The sequence below is a fragment of the Podarcis vaucheri genome (genome assembly GCF_965113315.1).
Source record: "Podarcis vaucheri genome assembly, chromosome: 13".
NCBI classification, from domain to species: Eukaryota; Metazoa; Chordata; class Lepidosauria; order Squamata; family Lacertidae; genus Podarcis; species Podarcis vaucheri.
In genome coordinates this window covers 42,583,556-42,601,689 of record NC_138751.1, presented here as the reverse complement: position 1 = coordinate 42,601,689, position 18,134 = coordinate 42,583,556, and the positions used below count along the sequence as shown (strand labels likewise).

At 46.3% G+C, this 18,134-nt stretch overlaps 1 protein-coding gene across 1 annotated transcript in view; it reads left to right on the top strand.

The window, feature by feature from the left end:
• Positions 1–15,689, top strand: part of MAP3K14 (mitogen-activated protein kinase kinase kinase 14) — a 34,141-nt gene extending 18,452 nt beyond the window's left edge. Inside the window, exons 7-16 of the mRNA XM_082194778.1 lie at positions 417–546; positions 1,478–1,609; positions 2,799–2,903; positions 4,757–4,920; positions 5,981–6,131; positions 7,679–7,987; positions 10,341–10,447; positions 11,339–11,483; positions 12,350–12,450; positions 14,041–15,689. Of these exons, the coding sequence (XP_082050904.1) occupies positions 417–546; positions 1,478–1,609; positions 2,799–2,903; positions 4,757–4,920; positions 5,981–6,131; positions 7,679–7,987; positions 10,341–10,447; positions 11,339–11,483; positions 12,350–12,450; positions 14,041–14,205 (1,509 nt within the window). The 3' untranslated portion in view covers positions 14,206–15,689. The remainder of the gene's footprint in view (positions 1–416; positions 547–1,477; positions 1,610–2,798; positions 2,904–4,756; positions 4,921–5,980; positions 6,132–7,678; positions 7,988–10,340; positions 10,448–11,338; positions 11,484–12,349; positions 12,451–14,040) is intronic.
• Positions 15,690–18,134: the final 2,445 nt, after the last annotated feature.

Sequence of the window (18,134 nt, the reverse complement as noted above, 5' to 3'; positions counted from 1 at the left end):
CCTTCTGCCAACCTGACTCTCCCTTAACTAACTTGTTGGCCATCTCCACCCACAACATACACACTTTTAGACCTCAGTAAGCCTTCTGTTTCCAGCTCTCCACCCCCAGAGGTAGACACCGTTGTTTTCTAATTAAAGTGGTACCTTGGCTCTCAAACGTAATCCATTCTGGGAGTCCATTCGACTCCCAAAACGGTTCGAAAACCAAGGCGTGGCTTCCAATTGGCTGCAGGAGCTTCCTACACTCAAGCGGAAGCTGTGTCGGACGTTCAGCTTCTGAAAACATTTGCAAACCATAACACTTCTGGATTTGCAGTGTTCGGGAGCCAATTTGTTTGAGTACCAAGCCCTTCTGGAACCAAGGTACCACTGAACATAGAGTGAACCCTCCTGCCATCTTGCTCTCTTCAATCCAGGTGCGGGTCGAAAACTTCCGTGCAGAGGAGCTGGTGGCGTGCACTGGAGGGGTGCATGCCAAAGTCCTCCCGTTATACGGAGCGGTGAAGGAGGGCCTGTGGATTACTCTCTTCATGAAGCTAATGGAAGGTAGGTGTTCAAGGACAAGAGAAATGGAGCCCTGTGTGAGCAGCAACAGCAGCGATTTGCAGCTTACTGCACGGGCAAAGTACAGTGGTACCTCAGGTTACATACGCTTCAGGTTATAGACTCCGCTAACCCAGAAATAGTGCTTCAGGTTAAGAACTTTGCTTCAGGATGAGAACAGAAATCGTGCTCTGGCGGTGCGGTGGCAGCAGGAGGCCCCCATTAGCTAAAGTGGTCTTCAGGTTAAGAACAGACCTCCGGAACGAATTAAGTACTTAACCCGAGGTACCACTGTAATGAGACCTGGCATGGAAATAATTTGGGGAAGCAGCAGAGTGGCTAAGCATGGTTAAGTTTCATCTGGCGAGTTCCACTATGACTATGCGCGTGTCAGGGACTGGACAGAGGAGGAATGGTGGGAACCGCCTCCCCATCCTGGCCCTTCCAGAGAAGAGGACAGTATAGATTTACAACATTGGTTTGCAGGAGGTCATAACTCAGAGGCACATGAGGGGAAAAGCTGGGAAATAATGTGAGAGGAGCAGGAAGCAGCAGTAGGGTGGGGAGCGACAGCTGATGGACTCAGTATCTTTTGAAAGCATTCCAGACCCCCCTTCTCCCAGAACCCGGAGGGCATTGAAAGTAGCAGAGCAGAGAGCTCAGAGGCAGAAGGCACAGATCAGCCACCATATAATGAGAGAGGTGGGGGGAGGGTTTCCACTCAGAGCAACACCATTACTCCTAGAGGCAGCATTTCTAAACCTCTCTATGTGAATATTGAATAAAAGACTTGGTAAGAGCTTTTTTTCTATTACTGGCAGCCTGCTGTGGGGGAGAGGATTGGATTCCCTGAAGCCTGACAGTGTGCCACTTTTTAGAGGAAAAAGTGGGATACAGAGGGAATAAATAAAATAACAACAATTATTCCCTGCAGGTGGGTCCCTTGGCCAGCTCCTGAAGCAACGCGGTTACCTGCCGGAGGACCGAGCTCTTGATTATCTAGGCCAAGCGCTGGAAGGCCTGGAGTACCTTCATGCTCACAGCATTCTCCACGGAGATGTGAAAGGTACGTACCTTGTTGGTGAAGTGGCTTCTGGGTAGCAGAGAGCTGGCCTTCCCTCAGTGGATTGGCTCTCTTGCAGCTCTTGAGAGGGTGGAGAGCAGGGTTTTGACATGGTTCTCGCTGAGGTTGCCCACCTGTCTGGCTTTGCCATTTCTGACATAGTTGATAAGAATTCTCCACCCCGCAAACGACACGTCAAGGAGAAGGATTTCTCGCTTGGCCTTCTTCCAGCGGCACTAGTTTCTGCCGCTGTGGAAGGTCGTGCGGAGGAAGAGTCAGTCCTGCGATTTTCCACTCCTGCTCTAAAGCAGCACGGATGAGACACGGGTTTCTCCTCTGAAAAAAGAACCAGGCCTTGTTGTTGCTCAAAGCTTGAATCCTTCTTGTCCCTTACCTTTCCCGCCCCGACCTGGCCACAGTGATCCATGCGACAGTCACCTCCAGGCTTGACTACTGTAATTCGCTCTACGCAGGGCTGCCCTTGAAGCTGTCCCAGAAACTCCAGCAGGTACAGAATGCAGCAGCGAGTCTCTGCCATGGGAGCATATTCACCCAGTGCTTTTCCAGCTGGATTGGCTCCCGGTGGAGTACAGGGTCAGATTTAAGGTGCTGGTTTTGACCTTTAAAGCCCTTCACGGCCTAGGACCCTCGTACCTACGGGACCGCCTCTCCCGGTATGCCCCACGGAGAGCCTCAAGGTCCATAAATAGCAACACCCTAGTGGTCCCAGGCCCTAAGGAAGTTAGATTGGCTTCAACCAGAGCCAGGGCCTTTTCAACACTGGCTCCGGCCTGGTGGAACGCTCTGCCTCATGAGACCAGGGCCCTGCAGGATCAGATTTTTTTCCGCAGGGCCTGTAAGACAGAGTTGTTCCCCCTGGCCTTTGGCTTGGAGCCAATTTGATTCCCTCCCTCTCTTTCTTTTTCCTTTTTCCTTTCTCCTCCTGTGATGAGGCTGCATTTTAATATTTTAATGTTTCAATATTTTAATTGTATTTTAATCTTGTTTTTAAGTTGTTCATTCAACTTGTTTTTATTATTGCTTGTTAGCCGCCCTGAGCCCGCGTTGGCTGGGGAGGGTGGGGCATAAATAAATATTATTATTATTATTATTATTATTATTATTATTATTATTATTGGGACGTGCCTGGATCTCGATGGCAGGCAAACCATTGTGACCTTTTCCTTGCCAGCTGACAACATCCTCTTGTCCGGCGACAGAAGCCACGCTGTCCTCTGCGATTTTGGTCACGCAGCTCACCTTCACCCGGATGGCATGGGGAAGCATTTGATGACAGGTGAGTTACGGTCAGTTCAGCAAAAGGTCGATGATACACCCCGAGCCTATGTTTAGGCTGCTTCGCATGCTTTCATTTAAATGCCCTTAGCCTGCCTTGTAATAAAAATCATGGAGGTGTGCCCGCTCTGCCCGCTGCCAGTCCCGCGTGAGATATGCCACCACCCAGCCTCTGCACCCCCCTCTACTTCCCCTGGCATTATATTTCGGCATCAATGGGGTTCTATGTAATCCGTGCCGAATAGATAAATTTCTGCGCCCAGGGGGGTCTTTATTCTGTGCCAAGAAACCTAGGGGTTCGTAGTTTGTATAAATTATGCAAATTGACTTTTTCTGCATAGTTTTATTTTGGTTTTGCCAGCCCCAAAAGGGCAAGGGCATTGAAGGCCCACCTCCCAAGCACTGATGATCTTACTCAGTCATCCCTCTAGCTTCTGAGATTTCAGGAGCAGTCATTATATGCATACTTTCAAACATATCAATGTGAACATAAGCGGTAGATAATGGCTTTTCTTAAAATGAAACAAAGCAATAATGCTTAGCATTTATGTGTTGTTGTTTTGAATGTTCAAAGTGTCTTCCATGCCCTATGTTATTATAAAGCCGAGAACCAATCAAGTAGGGGTGGGATCCAGTGCTAGGTCTTACGGAGGAGACCATGGGTCACCAACCTTTTTGGACTAATGGGCACTTTTCAGATTTTGAGAGTGCTGGGGTTGCCAGTCACAAAACAGCTGCATAACACAAACTTAGAGAGACATACATGCTTGACAGCCTTGTGTTTACCATGGGAAGTCAGCTATGTCCTGCTGGTGGAGATCATGGAATCCTGGCCCCCCCAAATGGAAAACGAGCGAGGTCTCAACCCAAGAAGAATGGCAGCTTAAGTTGACAGAATATGCACAACTTCCAGATTTAACATACAGAATAAGAACAAGAAGAACATACGTTTCAAGAAAATTGGAAAACGTTAATTGAATATTTGGGAAATAATTGTATGCAGCTGAAAATGCCGGCAGCATTAAGATACATTCAACAGTGTAAACATGTTTTGATGGATACAGTAATGGAATACTGAATGGTACAGTTTTTGTAAAATATGCAGGGATTGATGATATGTAAAATGAACCATGGAAAGAGAAGAAGGGAAGTCATTGATATCTTAAGGATGTAAAATGAGTATTTCAAATTGTAAAATAGAAAATTTAATAAATTTAATAAAAATAATTTTATTAAATTTTCAATTTTACAATTTAAAACACTCATTTTACATCCTTATGACATATCTATATCTATCTAAGAGATCATGCAATCCTGATTACACACAAACATCTGTATCCTTGCAACATCCCTGCCAGATAGATTAGGCCAAGATAGTGTGATTTGGCCAAGGGCTCCCTGTGTTTCATAAGTGGGCAGAGATTTTCGCTCAGGTCCTCCACCCACTGTTGTCGCATAATAATAATAATAATAATAATAATAATAATAATAATAATATACCGCCCTATACCTGCAGGTCTTGGGGTGGTTCACAGGATGAAATCACAATATAAAAACACAAAACACATAACCAAAACAAAAACAACCCAATACATTTAAAAAGGGCATTGGTTGCCTGGTTAAAGAGGAATGTTTTTGCCTGGTGTCTAAAGGTGGATAATGAAGCACCAGGCAAGCCTCTCTGGGGAGAGCATTCCACAAACATGGAGTCTAGTCCAGCCTCAAGTCTGCTATACTACCCCAGGTCTCCTGTTTGGGTCCAAACTGCTACCCTTTCCCCTTTAAGAACTGCCTGTGCATGGGCTGCTTCTGCACAAGACCTTAGAGAGCCGATCTCCTCCATTGCATTTCCAGGGGATTATGTTCCTGGCACAGAGACCCACCTGGCCCCCGAGGTGGTGATGGGGAAGCGCTGCGACTCCAAGGCAGACGTCTGGAGCAGCTGCTGCATGATGCTGCATCTCTTGAACGGCTGCCACCCCTGGACCCAGTACTACAACCACCCTCTGTGCCTCAAGGTGAGTTGCATTTTCGCAGACATGCAGGTGGGCTGGCCTGATTTAGTCAGGGCGCATTGGCATTTGGAAGGACGAACTCCCTTCCATTTTCAGGTATGGTGTGCACGGCTGCTGATCCAGGAAAGGGTGTAGTGGAGGGGAAGAGGGATTGATGGATAAATAATAGAGAAAAACACTTTGGAGAGGTGAGCAGTGCCTTTCCTTGAAGGACCCCCCAGGTCCATCAATGGTGGAAGGATGTGGAAGAGGGCATTCCAGGGCACGGCTGTAACTTCCCTCTGGGGCTGCTTATGGCAAACAGTTTCTTCAGCTTCTCTGCAGTCTCACTGTGATGCTGTAGTTTTATCCACCGTTCCTCTATAGTGGGTAGGTCTGTATCTTTTCATCTTTGTGCATAGTAACAGTCTCACCACTGTAATATATTGGAGGAATCTTCCATAGTCCTTTTCCAGATGTGTCCATTAACCCTAAAAGAAAGAGTTCTGGCTTACAGTTAATATTAACCTTTAAAATCTGCTGTATAGTCAAACCTCGGTTCCCAAATGCCTCCGTTTTGGAATGTTTTGGCTCCCGTAAACACCAAAAACCTGGTTTTTGTGTTCTGATTTCCGAACGTTTTTCTGAAGCTGAACGTACGACGTGGCTTCCACTTGAGTGCAGGAAGCTCCTGCAGCCAATCGGAAGCCGCGCCTCGGTTGTTGAACATTCAGAAGCCGAAAGGGCTTCCGAAATGGATTACATTTGACAAGCAAGGTTTGACTGTGTCAGCGTACGTATTTGTATCCAATATTTTTTAGCCTTTTTACATGTCCACCACGGCATGGCAAAATGTCCCTTTGTGTCCTTGGCACTTCCAGCAAACATTTGAAATACATTTATACATTGCAAATAGTTTCTCAGGCGTAATAAACCAATGGTATATCACCTTCTATTAAAAAACGCTCTTTAGGATCATAACACCTTGGATGACCTGACCCGTCTAACAGACCTGCCTCCTTCTCCTCTGGTAGACATTGCTGCTTCTGACACCTGACGTTTCCCCGCATTTTCTGTATTGCAGATAGCCAAAGAGCCTCCTCCATTGAGAGAAATCCCACCCTCCTGCCACCCATCCACTGCCCATCTCATCAAGGCGGGTCTTGAGAAGGATCCGACCCAACGGGCCTCTGCAGCAGAGCTGAGGGTGAAAGCCTGTGCGGCCCTTGAAAAGGGTGAGGATTTCCTACAGCTATTAAACAAGGGGCGGATTACCAGAGCCCAACACCTCGCTGGCGACAAAAAGCTGCTTGCGGCATGTGACGTGCTTTATTTGCTGCTGCCGCCAAATGCTTGCTGCATTGGCTTTAATAGGACTACTTGGATGTTGGTGCTAGGCAGATCCGGTTCTTGTGTCGTGAGTTAGAATGATAATAATAATAAATTTTTATTTGTACCCCATCCTCCCCGGCTGGAGCCGGGCTCAGAGCGGCTAGCATATAAATAATACAGTCTGCATAAAAACAAGCAATTGATTAAAATGCATCCCAAATAAATTAAAATTAAAGTTAAAACTTGACAAATGACAATCCTCAGGTTAAAATTGAAAGCAGTTAATACTCGCCAGGACCAACTGTTTCCACTGATATTATAGGGACCTGTGAGCGGGCTGGGAAACCTCCTTCGTGCTTGTTCTTATACAAAGAGAAAATGAGTCGGACTGAACCCTGACCAAAGGCCTGGTGGAACAGCTCCATCTTGCAGGCCCTGCGAAAGGCGGTCAAATCTCGCAGGGCCCTGATCTCTTGTGAGAGAGCGTTCCACCAGGCCGGGTCCACGGCTGAAAAGGCCCTAGCTCTGATCGAGGCCAGTCTAACCTCCCTGGGACCCAGAATCTTCAGGGTGTTGTTATTTGCAGACCATAAGGTCCTCCCTGGGACATACCAGGAGAGGCGATCCCCAAGTGCTGCCATCATCTGTGAGTGAGGGTGGGTGTCCCCCATCAATCACAGAACACTTGGGTTTTTGACTGTCCTTAAATTCTGAATCCACAGTTGATTGTGTTCCGCACGTCAAGCATATTGGGCCCAATTTGGCAACCCTTGTTTCGCGCATTCCCGCCAGACAGCAGGGAGTGTGCCTTTATTTTCAAAATGCTGTTCCCTGACGTAACGAATCACAGGCAACTTTTACAACTTGGGCTTTCGGTGGTGTAGCCAATGGGAAGGCTGCTGTTTTGAGGCAGGTTAAAAAGACTGCCTTTGGCCAGGTACGGCAGCTACAACAGGTATAATTTAGCCACAGGAATTCCAGGCGTTTGTAACCTGTTTGCTTTAACACACTGTGTGTGGCAGGTGGGAAGAGCTGTGGGTGTAATTCTTGCCTTTCTACCATAGGGTAACTTCTAAACACACACACAAACACACCTCCATCCAGACAAGCCAGAGCCACCAGATGTCAAGGACAAATTGCAGCTAGGAAAAAAACACTTGGGGGTGAAACAGGACCAGGGAAGGGTGTGGCCTGGGGAGAGTTCCAGGGGCCAGGCAGAGAAATCTGGGGGCCTCATTTGGCCCTCAGACTTGAGGTCATACACACACACACACCACACACTCCCTGCCGCTGGGTAAAGCTTCAAGTGATCATCCCATCAATGCGTCCTTTTTCTTCACTTAAGGGCAGTCACCTGGGATTGAAAAGAAACGAAACCTTCTGGGTGATTCTCCTCCAGCAAGTGCTCCCCTCTCTTTCTTCTGACCTAACATTTCCCTTCACTTTGCAGTGGGAGGCCTGAAGAGCCCTTGGAGAGGAGAATACAGACAACCCCGAAATCTGCAGTTGGCCCCAGAGCCTAGTCTCCCAGACCCACCGCTGCCAATCCCGGAGCCTCCTGAATGCCACACACTCCCGCTTTCCCGCCATGGTCTGGCCGAGAAGGCGCAGTTCATCCCCCTGAGCACGTGCAAGGAACTAATGCAGCCGTGCGACTCCCTGCAGCTCTGCTTCCTGCCGCCTCTCAGCACCAAGAGGGGCAGTTTGACAGACTGGAGAACCACATCCTTTGAACTTGAGCTTCAGCAGCTGGAGTTTGGTAATGACCGAACTGCGCTTCTCGTCTTTCTCTCTGGAAATGTGCCTTTATTCGTCATCTTGCTCTCAAGTCTCCTGCCTAGCAAGTTCTTTGTGTGCAGCTCTGCTCCATCAGAGTTGAAGGGTTATACGTATAGGGCAGTACTACCTGCTTCCTATTGGTTAGTTGGAGGACCAGGCGAGGAAGGGGTATGTGCTTAAAAGATAAAAAGGAGGGATGGAATTACATCTACGCACGGCGCCGATGTATCTTGTGCCTGGGTGGTTGTAGCAGAATAGAAGGAAGCGTGGATAAGATGGGACATAGCGATTTAAAAGAACAAACCATCTCAGAACACTGAATACCTCCATTTTCAAGGTTAAAATGATAAATTGGGCTCCTTTTGGCTTAATGCAGGTATTGAAAAGGGAATCTTTGTTGAATTCCAATATCTTGTCAATGGCACATTGCTAAATTTTATTGAAGCGTGGGCGAGGGCTTTTCAGAAGGATAGGGTTCCTATCCTTCTCCTATCAGGTAGAAGAAGTGTTATCTGTACTTCTCCAGCTGCTCTCTATGCCCCATGTCATTTCCATTGCTTTCTTGATTTAGTTCAGCCCAACCTGCCGTGACTCATTTATTGCCATTTTGGGTTTAGGATGATTTGCATCTGGTGTAGCTGATTTCCACAGTGCCTTTTTTATATTGCTGGGATCATTGTTCTTGTCTTTCTCTGTACGTTTATGGAGCCTCACAGTGTATTGAGTCTTCTTTCTTTCAAATCCATGTAGAATAAATCCTATCATGATTTTTTAAATATATACAGTTGTACCTTGGATCACGAACGCCTTGTGAGTCGAATGTTTAGGCTCCCGAACGCCACAAACCCGGAAGTGAGTGTTCCGGTTTGCGAATGTTCTTTGGAACATAAACGTCCAACGTGGCTTCTGATTGGCTGTAGGAGCTTCCTGCAGCCAATCAGAAGCCATGCTTTGGTTTCTGAATGTTTTGGAAGTCAAACGGACTTCCAGAACGGATTCTGCTCGACTTCCGAGGTACCACTGTATATGAAAAAGTACACTGAATAGGCTTCCATGAAGGAAACAGAATATGCTGCTGTTGTTTTAAAGCAGGCATAGGCAAACTCCAGCCCTCCAAATATTTGGGACTATAATTCCCATCATGCCTAGCTAACAGGACCAGTGGTCAGGGGTGATGGGAATTGTAGTCCCAAACATCTGGAGGGCTGGAGTTTGCCTGTGTCTGTTTTAAAACAAGCAATTTTTTTCATGGTTTGAACTTTGTGGACTCAGTCCTTGCACATAAGAATCATCTGGTTCGTGGTTGAAGTATCTGTTATGACCGCAGTCTGATGTCTCCTAACATAAGTGGTGCCAAGCTGCTGTGAAAAGCAGCGTGGTGAGGCTGCAGTTTTAAGCAGAGAAGCTGTGTGGGGAGGGGTTGCCGAACCCTTCCTCCACCCACCATTTCCCCTCCAGATGGCCTTATATCTGGACTTTGATTCCTAGCTCAGTGCAGCTCATGTTCTGAGCTGCCAGTTGTCGCTATAACACGTTGATTTTATTTATTGAGAGCCTTGCTCAGGTCTTTCGATGCAAGCTTATTGGTGAGGCGCTGTGTAAATGAGGCAACACCAAATGGGCTGACAGCGAGATACTGATTAGCAGGAGGAGCTTTTATGGAGCATTTGAAATGAGAAAGGCTGTGCTGAAGAGAGCAGGAGTTAGGGAGTTAAATGGGGATTAAAACATGCACGGGATTTGTTTAAAACTGCATTGATTACTTGGCAAATGTGTTCCAAAATTAGTCAGATGTAGTTCTCTGAAAAGGGACGCGGGTGGCACTGTGGGTAAAACCTCAGCGCCTAGGGCTTGCCGATCGTATGGTCGGCGGTTCGAATCCCCGTGGCGGGGTGAGCTCCCGTCTTTCGGTCCCAGCTCCTGCCCACCTAGCAGTTCAAAAGCACCCCTAAGTGCAAGTAGATAAATAGGTACCGCTTTATAGCGGGAAGGTAAACGGCGTTTCCGTGTGCTGTGCTGGTGCTGGCTCGCCAGAGCAGCTTCGTCACGCTGGCCACGTGACCCGGAAGTGTCTCCGGACAGCGCTGGCCCCCGGCCTCTTAAGCGAGATGGGCGCACAACCCTAGAGTCGGACACGACTGGCCCGTACGCGCAGGGGTACCTTTACCTTTTACCTTTTAGTTCTCTGAAAAATGGAGCAGAGCTGCATAGCATGACCCCACTTGTCACGGGGGGGGGGGGGGAAGGAATCTGGAACTTGCTGAGTGCCAGGGGTGGTTGGGGGATGATCATTTGGCCTCTGTTTTCATTGTAGCCTGTTTCCTTTCCCACAGAGCTGATTCGAAACAGCCTGTCTCAGCCCTTCTCTCTGGAGGAACAGGAGCAGATGCTGTTGTGCCTCAGTCTGGACAGTGCTCTCCCGTCAGACGCCAGTGAGAAGGCAAGTGCATGAGGACTAGCAGGAGGGAGCCATAGGTGCTTGCATTGTGCCGGGATGTGGGTGACGCTGTGGTCTAAACCACTGAGCCTCTTGGGCTTGCCGATCAGAAGGTCGGCAGTTGGAATCCCCACGACGGAGTGAGCTCCTGTTGCTCTGTCCCAGCTCCTGTCAACCTAGCAGTTTGAAAGCACACCAGTGCAAGTAGATAAATAGGTACCACTGTGGCGGGAAGGTAAACAGTGTTTCCATGCACTCTGGTTTCAGTCAGAGTGTTCCATTGCACCAGAAGCGGTTTGGCCATGCTGGCCACATGACCCGGAAAGCTGTCTGTGGACAAAGGCCGGCTCCCTCGGCCTGAAAGTGAGATGAGAGCCGCACCACATAGTCGCCTTTGACTGGACTTAACCGATTACCTGATTTGGTCCCGGAAGCATCTCCTGCCTCTGAGCTGTGAAAACCTTTTAGCGTGTGGCCCAGAAAGAAATTGGGACGGGTGCCAGAGATTTCACTTCTTCTTGGTGTACATTTTAATGTATTTTTAATCTTTGTTGGAAGCTGCCCAGAGTGGCTGGGGTACAAATAAATTATTATTATTATTATTATTATTATTATTATTATTATTATTATTATTCAGGGCTTCCAGGTCCTGCTTGTGAGCTTCCTATAGATATTAGCAGGTGCCTCTTTTTCCTCTTCATACTGTTCCGGTAGTGAGAGAAGTGCCAGTTTCTAAGTCTTGTCCAGGTTTCCAGTCCTCTGGACATGCCTGGGAGTGGGGCTACTTGAAGTGAAGAAGTGACCCCCACACTGTGGGGCATTGGAAACTAGACCTGGCAGCCAACTGGTGTGCCTGCGGAAGAATGACATTGCTATTGCTTTCTGTTTCTCTAGGACTCATTGAAAACATCTCTGAGCCTGAAGGAAACCATGAGTTCTGGAGTGGGTTCGTGGAGCAGCCAGACAGATGGGCAGAGCAACAGCTGGAACAGCTGGCTGCATCTCAGCAGGAATACAGATATGCCCACCTATTTTGATGGTAGGTTCTGTTCTCGGCCCGTAAGGTAGTAAGCAAGCCAGAGGCCAAATGGCGGCTTCTGCATTTGCTTGCCGAAGGCACTATTGTGTTAAACCGTTCCATTTTGTGGTGTGTTTCATTGGCACATGAATGACTAATTGCTAATTAGACCATGTAATCATTACTAATAAACTAATAAACACTAGAATTGGGAGCAAAATTCGTTTTATATCGAATACCAGGATATAGTTGGCTGCCTTGCATTTCTCTTTTTTATGATTTTCAATTTTATACCTTTCAGTAATTTTACAATCATTCTGGCATTTCCTTCCCCCTCTTTCTGCGGTTCCTTAAATTTATTTTTTTATATTTTCTGCACATTCCAAATGAACTTAACTTACTCATTTATTCATATACTTTAAATATATACTCTTATAAAAAATATATACTCTTATAAAAAACAATAATCTTGCCAATATTCTTACCTGTTTGCAGTTTATAATATTCCATATTGTAAATATTCCATAAACCGTTTCCATTCTTTTCTAAAAAGTTTGTTACTTTGATTTCTTATTTTTCCAGTAAGCTTCGCCGTTTCTGCATATTCCATAAGTTTTTGTAAAGACTACCTTGCATTTCTCAGTGCATTTTGCCATTGCTCTTATCAGAAAGAAGTCTGATTGTTTGGGAAAGTGAGTTATTTGTTCAGGACCTTTGCAATCTGCCAGTAGGTGAGCAAATCCACCTGAAAATAGCGACAGCCAGGAAGCATCCTGATAGATTTATTTGGCATGATCTTTAATGGACCAGAAGCTGCTTTGTCAGATGTATAGAGTGTTATCTTCAGGTGGCAAGTAAATGTTTAGCTCTCTATTTCTGCCTTCCAGGAGTGAAAATTGAGATCCGCTTGCTCAGCGGGGAAAGTCTCCACATCCGAGAGTTTCGTGGCGCCAAGGTGGGAGATGTAGCCATTGGAATCAGCAGCCAGGTGAGTTCTGCCCTGGTAGACCTCTCTCCTTTTGGAGGTGAGAAGTACTGCAAAATGGGGCTACAGTGGTACCTTAGTTCTCAAGCTTAATCCGTTCCGGAAGTCCGTTCCAAAACCAAAGTGTTCCCAAACCAAGGCGCGCTTTCCCATAGAAAGTAATGCAAAACGATTAATCCTTTCCAGACTTCTAAAAACAACCACTAAAACAGCAATTTAACATGAATTTTACTATCTTAACAAGACCATTGATCCATAAAATGAAAGCGATAATCAATGTATTGCACTATAAAATGAATAAGTCAGTATTGCAGATGATAAAAATTCAAATTATTTTTTCCCCCTTACCTGCGCTGTTGATAGTCATTGTTTGGAGGGGAGCATTTTATCCATTTCCAATCTGGGTTCCACACAGCCACAAAAACGAATTAACCGAGAAAGCCACAAAAACAAAAATGCAAAATAAATAGCAAAAACAAAAGCACCAAACTTAATACGTTCCAGAAGTCCATTTGACCTCCGAAATGTTCAAAAACCAAGGCGCAGCTTCCGATTGGTGCAGGTGCCCCGGAAACAATAGCCAAAAGCCGCATCGGATGTTCGGCTTCTGAAAAATGTTTGAAAACCGGAACACTTACTTCTGGGTTTTCAGCGTTTGAGTACCAAGTTATTTGAGAACCAAGGTACCACTGTATTTGGGAATGTCATCTTAATCTTTCTCCGCCTTGCAAGATATATTCTGGAGAAGTAAAGGCTATGGATTAAACCCTTCACAAATCCAGAGCAGAGTCCCTAAGACAGTTGGATGGCACTTTGTACGCCTCCTTCCAGCAACTCCTACAGCCCAGCTGTTGCCAGACTTATTGCTCTGCTTTCCTTTGGACTTGATCAGCGAGGCTGAGAGTCTTGTCATCAGCAACCCAGGACCTCCAAACACACTGCCCAGGTTTGCTCCCCAGGGAGGTTGCTTCAGTGCTGCTAGCGCAGTGGTCTGGCTCCACCCCTGGAGGCACACTCCATTGTCTCGGGGCAGGAAGATAATCAACATGGCCACTTTGCTCTTACTGAACTCTACTGTGGGCCCAGAAATACGCATGCAATGAATTTTTTGTGCATTCCCCCTTTAAATGCATGTGACATTGTTTCTTCCTCTGTCAACTAGAAATAAACGTGCAGTTACGATACGATACAATAATTTTTATTGTCATTGTCCCATACAGAACAACGAAATTGAAAAAATCTACATCAGACATTCAAAAACCAACAAGCCTGCTATCCCAGCCCGGTTAGCCCCCTAAAAACTATGATACCCCATAATTAAATACAATATACTCCCATAGAGACTACCTTACACTGTGTTTAAAACCAAAATTGCATTTGGATAGAAACTGTTTCTCAGACAGCTAGTCCTAGTCTTTATAACCCTGTACCTTCTTCCTGAAGGCAGAAGCTGAAAGAGATCATTTCCGGGGTGCGCGCACTATCCTGTACTATCTGCAGCTTTCTTATGATACCTGGAAGCGTTGATTTGATCCAGTTGTTGTGGAGTCAGGCCCCTTCATCTTTTTGTGTGTGTGTGTTCTGCTTTCACAGATACCGGCCTCTGCTTTCAGCTTCTTTACCAAGGAAGGCCAACCCGTCCGCTGCGACATGGTGGTCCCTGATTTGGGCATCGAGCTTCAGTGCACCCTTGCTCCTGACAGCAGCTGTGGCTGGAGCTGGAGGGTCAAACATGGCCAACTAGAGAAGAAGCCTTGAGGGATGCTGTCTCTCCCCACGACACTCCTGTGATATCCCCCACGGAGCCAGATGTGGTATCTGCAGATAGCTGAGTGCTGAATATTGTTGGTGCTTGTAGGTTATAGGTTTGGTCCCTCACTGCTTCTCTGCCAGCCCTTGTGTGCAGCCAGGTTTATGGGCTGGGTGGAAGAAAAAACTGAATTATTGTGTCTGCGTTTATGAAACTGACCCAGAAGACTAGGAAGAACCTGATCTGCTGGGTTGTGGGCAGGCGGTCAATTTCTTAACCCAACCGCCTTCTACCAATCCCAAAGGAAAATGGGAAGTTCTGATTTGCCCAGTGGGGCTTAGTAAAGTTCCCCAAACCCAGCAATGGGCTTAGAGTTGGGGAACCTCCTTGGAGACCCAGCACATCAGGTCACCTTGGCCAACTCACTTTCTCATCATCATCATTCGACACGGCACGCTTGTTGCCGTGCAAAAACGGTTGCCCTGAGCAGCTTGGAGGAATGTAGTCAGCAACACATATCTGATTCGCTTGGGAACTTCCTCAGCGAAACTGGTAGCATGCCGCACCTTCTGAGAAAGCTCAGAAATCTGTGGTGGAAGATTTGTCGTATTAAATTTCAGTTGCATGGCAATTTTCCTACCTATGCAATGGACAGCCAGCTTTGGTTTTGTGCCCCATCCAGTGCCTATGGCAGCCCACCAGTGCTTTGATGATAAGAGCTCTTGCTGCCTGCCTTGTGTGGCCAAAAACCTCCAAGGCCTTAATATGCCTGAGCCCTGTATGGCTTGGTGAATCGCTACTTGGCCAAATTTTGGTGAGCTTAAAATTTCCAGGGGGGGATTCTTGCAGAAGTCCAGGCATCAAATTTCTCCAAGTGTTTGGAGGTGTTTGAGTGGAGTTCGCTGTGCTTGGCGTCAAAATGCAACCAGACTTGCATTCCAGCTCATGGAGAAATGCGTGACAGGATGGGAAATCACTCGTGTGTTTCAGTTTGTTCATATAATCCGGACTGTATTGTTTGTAACCCATCAAACCCAGTACACCTTGGCAGACATGTACTGTAGCCAAACAGTTGCTTTGTAGGTTTTTGCAGCCCCTGGACAGGCAGCAAGAAGTAGGAAGTTTGATTTTTTTTGGCTTGGTGGGTCACCAATTGGGGGAGCCTGATATGCATCCCTTCATAGATATGTTTTCAGCTACAACCCCCATTGGTGATTGGTGAAGACCGACAGACATTTCAAGTGGAGCTCCTAACGTTTTAGGTTTTGGTTCCATTTTCTTTTCTTTTTCTGCCCTAAATAGAGAGAACTGCATGTGTCTTAACAGAGTCAGGGCTATGCATGCTTACTCAGAAACAGCCCCACAGCTGTCAGTGGGACTTTACACCGAACTAATTGTGTACATAGGATTGCAGCCTTAGAAATCCAAACTCTATACCAGAAAAGTTTTAGGCAAAATGTAAACTTGAAATAAAGTAAGCAAATCAGTACAAGATATATGATTTTTTTAATATAAAAAAAATCTGTGTGCATATTGGCACGGTTGACCTTGTAGAATTTGGAGTGGCTTTATTCTGTGCCAGGTAATCTGGGTAAATGAATATAAAAAAATTCCTTCCAGTAGCACCTTAAAGACCAACTAAGTTAGTTCTTGGTATGAGCTTTTGTGTGCATGCACACTTCTTCAGATACACACAATATACAGATATACACAAGTGTGCATGCGCACGAAAGCTCATACCAAGAACTAACTTAGTTGGTCTTTAAGGTGCTACTGGAAGGATTTTTTTTATTTTGACTATGGCAGACCAACACGGCTACCTATCTGTAACTGGGTAAATGAATGAAAGTGACTAGATGAGGAACTTCATTAGGAGGGTAGTCCTCTTTCCTTGTTGGGTACAAGGATGTCCTGCTATGACAAAGCCTTGCCTGAAGCTTACTAAGCTATGAATCTGAACCCACTTCCTTGCTGAGCTTCCTGTCTGGAATACTAATGCCGCCTACAAAATGAAGGCTGGCTAATCTCAGCCACAGCCATGGCGCTGCAGGGACTGGAGACTGGAAGGCAGCCATTCTGGGATGGCTTTGGCCATTCTCAGGTGGCATAAAATGGTTTGCTTTTTTCTTTTCTTTTGGAACTAAGGTTATTCTATCCCGTTTGGGTTGATTCTACTGTCAGGCAAGGAAGTTACCTCTATCTAAACTCTCTGAAGTAGGGTAGAAAAAAAAGAAGAGGTATGTTTTTAAAAAGGAGGGACATCATAGGGCATCTTCACCCTTTTCCAAATCACCTGCTCCCCTAGAAGAGCTTCCTTTTCCCAAAACTCCCTTGGTGTACACGTGCCAAGAGGAAATATTTTACAACAAGCTACTTTAAAGGCCAACATCGTTTCAGTCCAGCCTTCGTTGTGGTGTGCGTGGCAGCCAGCACAAAAGCATAAATTGCCATCAAGGCTGCGGTAAAATCAGCAAACCAAGGTTTACGGCCTTATTTTTACAGGAAAACGAATGGAACTGGTATGGGCACCACCTGGTGTGTAGAAGAGGCATTGCATGAGCTTAGAAGGGGAAAGGCTGGGCAAAAGGAGTATGTTTTTGGTTGCTACCGAGTTAAATGGCAGGGAATTTACCATTTAGAAAAGGAAACAGGCAGGGAAGCCTACACTCCTAGCTCCTATAGTAATCTCTTTGTCCCATTGCCCTTCTCTGCAGCACATTAGACCTACATCCTGCAAGCCTTGTTCAGTTCTTGCATGCAGCTGCTGAAAGAGACAGGGGAGACAGGACAGTTTTGCTGTTTGAGAAGCAAATGTTCTTGCTCCCCATTTAGATTGGAGCTCGTGTGCACTTAGTGGTCTCCACTAGCCCTGTGGCTTTACAGCCACCCATGGTCCTTCTAGTCTATACCATTTACTGCAGGAAGACCTTCTGGAGCAGAGGTGGGGAACTTGCAGTCCTCTAGATATTTTGGGAAATATTCTATCCTCCAGTGCTAGCCTCTGGGCTTCTGAGTGCTGTAGTTCAGCAATACAATCAGCACCATGGAAGCCTAGAGTGGGTAATATGAAAGCACTGATGCTTTGCCTTGCTTTCATTCATTCATTTCATATGTACTCTTTCCACTTGCTCTGCAAGTTTGCTTTAGGAAACGATCATTTTTGTCAGAGGGTTGGCTGGCTGGCTGTGCTGTACTTTGTTTTCAGACGTTTGAACTGCGAGCTGAATAGCTGTGTTTTGCTCTGCAAGAACAAGACTCTGCAGTCTTTGTCTGCCCTTGATTTTGAAGAGACAAAGGTATTTTTTGTGTGTAGGGGGGTGATTCCTCAATTTGAAGGGGTGGGGAAAGTCCTGGGATATCATCACAGCCAGACTCCTCTAGACTCTTTGGTTCTTGTAGATCCAAGGGCTCCAGTGCAGGGAATGTTAGTTCCACTCAAATTGTTGACATCAGTGGGACAAAATAGTTTTTAAGATGGGCACATGCCCACTTTTCTTTGGATTCTGCCAGTTGCCAGACCTATGCAATACTAACAGTGGCCTAAATCTGTTGGTACCTTCTTTTGCCTTTCTATGATGTTCCAGAACACCGTGATAATGTATGTATTGCTGTCGTGGAAATGAAGCAAAATCATGCCTTTTGGGGCAACAACTGACTTTTGTGGCGTTTTATTTTATTGAACAGTGTTGTGCATCTTGGGCAATTCTTGGTTTGGAGTGAGGTTGGTCTTAATGCTTCAGGTTTGTGGGTCCCATGTCCCAGCCATTCCCCGTGTCCCAAAACCGCGCATGCCAAGTTGTTTCACCAGGTTTCTCAACAGGCGTGGGATACACGATGGCAGCTGTTCTGCTGCCACTTAACTTACCCATCCATGCAGAGTCCAGCGAGAGTCACAAATGATATATGTGCAAGTCTGTGTGTATTCCTCCCCTCCCAC